The 8134-nt window shown below is 41.2% G+C and overlaps 1 protein-coding gene across 1 annotated transcript in view; it reads right to left on the bottom strand.

Moving 5' to 3' along the window:
* Window positions 1-202: 202 nt before the first annotated feature.
* The window catches only part of LOC106940036 (multiple epidermal growth factor-like domains protein 6), a 50579-nt gene continuing 42647 nt past the window's right edge, over window positions 203-8134 (bottom strand). The window contains exons 22-33 of the mRNA XM_015022655.1: window positions 7292-7420; window positions 7074-7202; window positions 5803-5931; window positions 5537-5665; window positions 3876-4004; window positions 3517-3648; window positions 3313-3441; window positions 2502-2630; window positions 2229-2357; window positions 1974-2102; window positions 1339-1467; window positions 203-1258 (exon numbers count right to left, since the gene is read on the bottom strand). Of these exons, the coding sequence (XP_014878141.1) occupies window positions 1119-1258; window positions 1339-1467; window positions 1974-2102; window positions 2229-2357; window positions 2502-2630; window positions 3313-3441; window positions 3517-3648; window positions 3876-4004; window positions 5537-5665; window positions 5803-5931; window positions 7074-7202; window positions 7292-7420 (1562 nt within the window). The 3' untranslated portion in view covers window positions 203-1118. The remainder of the gene's footprint in view (window positions 1259-1338; window positions 1468-1973; window positions 2103-2228; window positions 2358-2501; window positions 2631-3312; window positions 3442-3516; window positions 3649-3875; window positions 4005-5536; window positions 5666-5802; window positions 5932-7073; window positions 7203-7291; window positions 7421-8134) is intronic.

Below are 8134 nucleotides of genomic sequence, written 5' to 3'. Positions count from 1 at the left end.
TAAGCATTTTTACCCATTTCTAGGACCAGCCTTTATACGCAAAGCGGTGTTACTGAGTTTTACCCTCACATTTAATTTTTCTTTTAAAAGATTTAACTTAGGTTTCTGACCTTGGGGGAAAAAAAAACATACTTAAGCAATTTTAATAACATTATTGAAAATAACAATAATAAAAATAATCAGTTATAGGGCAGTATTATGTATTTTCCAGGCACATTATGCCATTTTATTGCATAATTACGTATCTATGTTACTTTCAGTAATAAAAATTCTGTACATATTAAATAAGTACAGCATCTTTAATTGAGAATCATCGTTAAAACTAAAGATTAGTCATCTTTATTTTATTTTCCACACTTAAATTTATGCGAACAGAGAAATACCTCGTGTCTCTGCATCAGCCTTCAGATGCAACAACTCAAGCTGTCAGAATTGCTTCCCATCAACAATTCCAGCTGTAGTTCATTGTCAGACTGCCATCTATGCATGCTGACGTGATGATGTCAGCATGTCCAACAACCATAGCAGGAGAATATTAAAGGTCAATACAGTTCACAAGTACAAAGTCTCTCCCAGAACTTTAACCTTCATGTTGTCCCTCCTGTTTTCTCTTGATTCACCATCTGGGCAAATCTTTCTCTTCGTTTGGTGCAAGAATAAGAAAGCCAGTGTGTTGTAGTCGGACGGACTTCTGAAGACTTCCTGTCAGTTCTGAACTTGAGTTGTTGTGAAATGTATTGGCTTCGTTTTTCCCACTTCGAGTAAAGAGAAATGTGTCACACGTTTAGACCTCAGACATCTCCATGTTTGTTTAAAAGTAGCTAATTATTATTGTTTAGTCATGCTGTTTCATAAAAATAAAATAGACAAAATGTTATATTTCATTTCATCCTGTTGGTTAAAAGTAGGTTGAGATCCGGAAGTCTCAGCTTTTAAAGCTCAACGTTTTCACCTGTTTTTGAAATGAACTCAAGTCTCCTAGTTTCTTGCATAATCCAATTAAAACCGCATCCAGCATGAGATTCTCTGAGCCCAAAGCAAGATTATCTGATGTTATGAAAGCAAGTGCATGTTTCTTTTTTATTTCCCGTTTTCGGAGGTAATGTGTGGATAAAGAACTAAAGATTACCAATATCACATCTGGCGCCTGTCTTCCCGGAGGGACAGATGCATCTTCCGGTTACAGGATCGCACGGGGAGCCGTCTTCGCAGTCACACACCCCGACGCAGCCTTGACCGTACCTCCCCAGCTCACATGCTTGAGAACGAAGTTAAGGATGTGATTCAAAGACTAAAATTATTCCTACTATTCGGTGTGAACAAACAGCTTTGACCGACCTCTGTGGCAGCGGGCTCCATGATGTCCTGGAGGACAGATGCAGTGGCCCGACACGGGGTGACAGGTGGCGCCGTTCATGCAGTCACACTGCAGCTGACACAGCGGACCGTGGAAACCAGGAGGGCAGGCTGAAGGGGAGGACAATCAAAAGATATCAGCTTGATGGAGTTTGCCCTGAGCACACATGCACTTGCTTTGGTTGATATTTCAAACTTATATGAATCTGTGCAGGTTTTGTTGAAGTCTGATCAACTTTAGGTTGCTGGAATCAGTCAGTGTTTACCGACTGTTTTTAGAACCTGGACCCTACGGTTCAGCAAATGAACATAGAGTTGAATAAAACATGCCTGAAAAGTGACTACGGCAGCAGGATGTTGCAGTAGAAGAGTCCATGTTTATTTTAATCAAAGCACACGTCAGCGTGTGGAAACATGCGACTCACTGTAGTCTACACAGTGGAGGCCTTTTCCTCACAGTGATGTGGAACACAAAGGTTTATGGAAAGAAACAGGAGATTTAAATCACCGTTCTGAAAGGGATTTGCAGCTAAAAAAAACAAACAAAAAACCCATCAGATTTATCCCTCAGGACATTTTCACCCTTCTTTATGTGTGCCTGTCTGTTCGGTTCTCACCGTGTTCACACAGATGTCCATAGTAGCCCGATCCGCACTGACACGTTCCCGTCACTTTGTCACAAGAGCCGTTATTTTGACAGCTACATTTCAGCTGACAGTTTGCACCGAATCGGCCCACGGGACACTCTGGCACAAGACAAACGGGACAAAATATCAGCCCCATGACTTCACACTGTGCAGCATTAAGACTCGGCGCTCTGCGCATGCATTTCTTATCTATTATTGAACGGAAGCGGTCATAAAATCCGCTACCGATGTCGCAGCGTTTCCCAGTACAGCCCAGACCGCAGGTGCAGTTGCCCGTCGCAGAGTCGCACAACCCTCCGTTACTGCAGTTACAGCGCTGAGTGCAATCTCCCCCAAACCAGCCGAGAGGGCAGCCTGAGGCCAAACACACACACTCAAATTATACTGAAGGAAGGATCCACAGAGGTGGAGAGGAAGATGATGAAAAAGGCAGAAGACAAATGCAACAAGGGAAAACCCTTGAGTCAGATATAATGAGACAGAAATGTATCAGCTCACTTTGTCCACAGTCCTCTCCTCTGCGTCCAGGGATGCACACACATCGACCTGTGATGGGGTCGTTCTGGGCTCCGTCTCCACACACAGCCAAACGGTTGCAGTCGACGCCATAGCGCCCGACTGGACACGCTGTCACCAGACAAACACGCGGTTATTTATGTACTCAGCTCCATGTTTCCCAGTGGGAGTTCAGCTGATCTTATATGCTACTTTTCAACATGTATAGCTTTTTGCATGTGGGTCAGAAAGCTCAATGTTTCGTCTCATCCAATCAGAGCATAGTCTCCCATGTTTACAGAGTTTGCTAAAATGAAATTACACAAATGTTGACTAATGAGAACTCTTATGATCTTCACTGGACTTTATTTTGTGGGTTGAATACACATGCAAATCACACTTTTCTGATTCTTATGAGAAAAGTTTCTGTTGGGGATAAAAACCATTTCCACCGCACAATTAAGATAAGATCAAAAGTGACAAGTCAAGTCAGAGTGAAGGCTAAAAGCAACATTAACCAAAAAGAAATTTCTATTGCACTTGAGGCCTTCAGATCAGAGGAGTGTCCCCAATAAAAACAAATCATTATTGCGTTGGTGTTTGTGGAGGTATTATGACAAAATGTGAAAAAAACTTAAGGGGTGTTTAATTTCTTTATTTTTTTTTAGCCCTAATTTAACTAGGAAAAAACTAATTGAGATTAAAAATCTCATTCAAGAGAGCCCTGGGCCAGACAGCAGCAGAACAAGATTTTATGAAAGTATGAATACTTGTATTTTAACTGGTGCCTCATTAAGGTTTGGTATGAACTCACTGATGTTGCAGCTCGGGCCGATGAACCCAGCTGGACATTCACAGCTTCCAGTTGAAGGAACACACCTTCCTCCGTTTTCACACCGACACTCTTTCTGACAGTCGGGACCATAACGACCCTCTTCACAGCCTGAAAACACACTCAACCCGGTTAGAACCTGGATAATGTAACTTTCTGTTTCCTTAAGCTCATTGCTTCTCCTACTTTGGTCACATTTGGAGCCATGGAAACCTGGGGCGCAGTAACAGGATCCAGACACCGGGTGGCAGAGCTGGTTCGTCTCTGAGCACTGACAGACCTGGTTACAGTTTGGCCCAAACAATCCTGGAATACAAGCTGACAGGGAGAGGTTCACTTGTCTTCTGTGAGCCGATGGTTTTTGCTTCCTGCTTTCCCTGAACTGGTGATGAAGTTAGTAACACAACACAGAAGAAGAAGAAGAAGAAGAAGAAGAAGAAGAAGAAGAAGAAGAAGAAGAAGAAGAAGAAGAAGCTGCTTCTTATTCTAAGCTTAGGAAAGCAGCAGGAGATTCAGGAGACACAAATTACTGCTGCAGGACTCACTCTGTTCACAGCCGTTGCCGGTAAATCCAGGAGGACAGCCGCACTCTCCAGAGATGTGGTGGCAGGAAGTTTCCTGTGCGCAGCTGCAGCGCTGCATGCAGCCTTCACCGAATGTACCGGGCAAACATGCTGGAGGAAAAGGAGAGAGTGAGAGCAAAAGCACAGCTTGAAATCTAAAGGAAATCTGAACCAAATACTCTTCCCAGCTTTCGGTAGACTTTACATGCAGATGTAATTCTTCCCAGAGTTATTTATTTATTTATTTATTTATTTATTTCAAACACACAAAAAGTAAAAACAAGAAAAAATAAAGCTAACAATCATGCCTATGGAGATTTTGCATTATTTATTCGAAAAGGATCAGGTAGAAGATACGAGATCTTATGATTTCCTGCCCCTCTCATACTCGCTCCAGATTAACTCTTAAATTATTCCCATGTTGTTTGACACTTAAATCTCACATTCTCATCCTTAAATGTATAATTACTTACAACTTTTTAATATTATCAATAGCATATTTCCCAGTAAGCTCCTTCTGAAACAGTTTTTTAAGCCGTTGTACTTTGTTTAAACTCATCATTTAATCCATTCCATAAATCTACCCCACACACTGATACACAAAAACTCTTTTGGTTGTTCTAATACTTTTTTTTAATTTCCTTCTCCTCTTAAATTATAACCCTCCTCTCTGTCTCAAAACAAGTTTTACATATTGTGTGGAAGTTGATGATTTCTTACTTTTAACATCAATTGTACAGTTTTAAATTTTACAAGGTTCCAGAATTTGAGTACATTTGATTTAAAAAAAAAACAACAAAAAAAACAATGGGGTTGTATGTTTTCAATATTCCCCTTTATGCAGTATTCAAATTGATTTTTTTATTTTTATTTTTTTGTATTAAGTACATATCAGATGTGGTAATGAGAGCATTATCCAAAATAAAGATTTGTAGTCCAGAACGCTTCTTTCCCCCCTGACGACAGCAACACTTTTGGCTAGTTTTGATTCCACTTGGCAGGTCTCTGGTTTCCAGCTAAATTTATCATCCAACATGACACCCAAAAATTTGACCTCATGAATTCGTTCTAAATCAACACTGTCAATAGTTATTTTGATTTCATTATTTTTCTTGTTTATTGTGGTTTCCAATTATCATGAATTTAGTTTTAATCTAAATTTAATGATAATTCTTTGTTTTAGTTTTTTTTTTTTTTCATTTCTGTAGCTCTGAGATTTGTCGGATATTTTCTCACCTGTAACTCAAACCTGACAGAACAGAGCAGATAGCCATACCTGTCAATACAGTGAGAGGAGAATTTATGCACAGGCATTGATGTAATGGCCTTCAGAGCCGCCCAAAGCAGCAATAACTTGAAGTAGTGTGTTTTCAGTTTCTGACGTTGCTGTGGTGAAATTCAGGCCAGTTCATTTTTACAGCATTGCTTCAATTCATAAAGATTTTATGGTATTTGTTTCTGTGCAGATCCTCAGTGTTATGTGTTTTCCAATCACATAGTGGTATTTATAGCACAACGAACCATAACTTCAGTTGGTGTGAAAATGATATTAATAACAACAAATATGAGTTAAAAGAAATTTGACTACAAAATTTGTTGCCTTGAAATTGGGCCTTTATCTCTTTAAACTCCAACATTAGTACCTTTGTCACAGAGCTTTCCCCTCCAGCCTGGAGAACATCGGCACTCCCCGGTCACGTGATGACAGGAAACCCCGTGCGCACAGCGGCAGCGCTCAGTGCAGCCAGCCCCGTGCAGGCCTGCTTCACACGCTGCTCACAGGAAGGTGAGATTTACATGTTATGATTAACAAAAACACGCAGAATCGGCGTCATGTGAGCTTAGTTTCTCCACGCTGCTGCGGTTCACATGAGGTCATCGTTTCTGCCGTTCAGCCTGAGTGACCCACCTTTCTCACAGCGCTCTCCGACCCAGCCGGCGCTGCAGCTGCACCGGCCGGCCTGGCTGTCGCACACGCCGCCGTTCTCACATTCACACCGCTGCTGGCAGTCGGCCCCGAAACGGCCCGCCGTGCACTCTGTCCATGCACAGACAGACAGACAGAGACATGAGGGCGAGGCATTTCACAGAAACACCGTCTGATTAGCAGTGCAACACGCCTTTTTTTTTCACCCCTTCCAACTCTTTCTAATTGAACCTCACAGGGCACAGAGTTTAGAGACATTCCTGCGACAAGATTAGAGGTTTCCTGTGCAGCAGGAGGAGGAGGGGGGTCCTGGCACAGCCCGACAGCGAGAGGTTGTAACAGTCACTGAGGGAGGATAGAGTGTGAAGGAGAGCTCAGAGGAAGAAGTAGCCAGAATGTCATCACCGGGTCGACACAGAAACACACTCGCTGCCAGCAAATAACCAGACTTCAAGCAGAAATAAATGAGCTCAGGCCACAAATTAAACTTTAAAGAAGAGTGAAATAAAAAAAGAAAGAAAGAAATGAACCCCAAAGCATCACGTTGAATGTTTTCTTCAGGGTCTCTGATGTTTTTCTTCGTTTCTCTCCCCCATCATTATGACTTGAGCAAACAGGAATCCTTTCCAGGTGTTTGAAACTCCAGTCACCAGAGCAGGGATGCTTCTATAAGCATCCCAGGCTGTCTCACTGGAATGGCATTTTCTCCTGTCTTTCCCATTTTGAAGAGCACCGAAAAAAGTGTCACATTTATACCCTCAGAAAACAGGAAGTTATTTGTTAGCAATGAAGATTCCTAGACACTTAAATTAAATTCAAGACGTAAATTAACTGTTTAAATATGGTTAAATATTAAATATGAATATAACTGTATAACCCAAGTTGTAAAAACATTTATTTCTTAACCAGATGTTTATCCTATTGAATAAATATCCTTTGATATATATACTTTTTTAAACTTCTCAGTGGGAAATGTTTTTAACTTCATTAAAAATGCATCTATTTTTTTTTTATCAGGGTTGTCAACCATTATGGAGGGTAATATTTACTTTGTCAAACTTCAAATAAAATAGTTTACATAAACTGGCTAAACCTCACTAGATTTTCCTGTAATATAAGTGTCTTCCATATTCCTGCAAATATCAGCCTGCGCGGGATGTTGTTGTTAGGGATCACTGATTCCAGAAATAGAAAATTATGTAGAGTTAATCCTCATATCGTCTTGCATTTTAATGTGGTGAAGTGCTACCTACCCAGTTCGCAGGCCGTACCCGTCCATCCAGCTGGACATGAACATTTTCCATCGGTTTTGTTGCAGGTGGCTCCATTCTGGCACAAGCAGACCTGCTGACAGTCTGCCCCATAAAACCCAGCCGGGCATTCTGGGAGAAAATCAGACACAAACTCTCTGGCGTGACCTCTTCTTCACCTATATTGCGGATGATCGATTCTCTCGACGGCACAAGCTCACCTTCTGTGCAGTTGGGTCCGGTCCAGCCGGGCATACATGAGCACTGGCCACCGGCTGGGTGGCAGATGCCGCCGTTGCGACAGCCACAGGTTCGGTTACATCCCGGCCCATAGAAACCAGCCAGGCACGCTGCCAGGAGACGGAGAAAACAATATCATTACCTCCAGATGAACTCTGATCATGAAAAGTGAAAATTCCAGCATTTGGAAAGTAATACAGGCCTCAGTATGGGGAACACCAAGATGGCACTTTCTCATGTTGAACTGGACTTTCCCAAATATCTGAAACCAACCGGATCTTTTTTAAATTTTTGTCTCCAGTTTAAGTCCGAAAATTTTCTAATTCAGTTCAAACCAGTCCAGTTCATCGCAGTGTAATCCAATCATGTAGTCAGATTCAGAAGAGTGAGTCTGCACAGTTCTGGTAAAATATAAGTGTTTGGTATGCAAATAAACAAAACCAGGAAAATCATTTCAACAATTTTTTTCATTTATGTGACATTTACCCTTTACCAGATTTATTCAGAAAGCCACATTTTACATTTGCCCATTCACCCTTAAAAAACTTCTTTAAATCTCTCAGTTTGTAAGGAAAAGCATAATTCTCCTCCGATATAGCTTATTTTTGAATACATGAAAAATAAAATTCCTCTTAATCCACAGATTTCTAGCAGAAAACTGAAGATTTTTTGGTCCACAGATTCAGAACTATTCCTAAATTCATCCATGGATTTTGATGTTCCCTTCTCCTGACTGTTACATTTTGCGCAAACCGGGGCTTCAGCTTGAAGATGCAAATGTTAAAATGATCTTACTTGATTAATCAAGTTCATAATTATATAGA

This window comes from Poecilia latipinna, unplaced genomic scaffold, assembly GCF_001443285.1.
Source record: "Poecilia latipinna isolate Pla-1442-1.1 unplaced genomic scaffold, P_latipinna-1.0 Scaffold3069, whole genome shotgun sequence".
In the NCBI taxonomy this organism is placed as follows: Eukaryota; Metazoa; Chordata; class Actinopteri; order Cyprinodontiformes; family Poeciliidae; genus Poecilia; species Poecilia latipinna.
The sequence above is the reverse complement of the archived record's forward strand: the minus strand, read 5'-3'. Positions and strand labels throughout refer to the sequence as shown.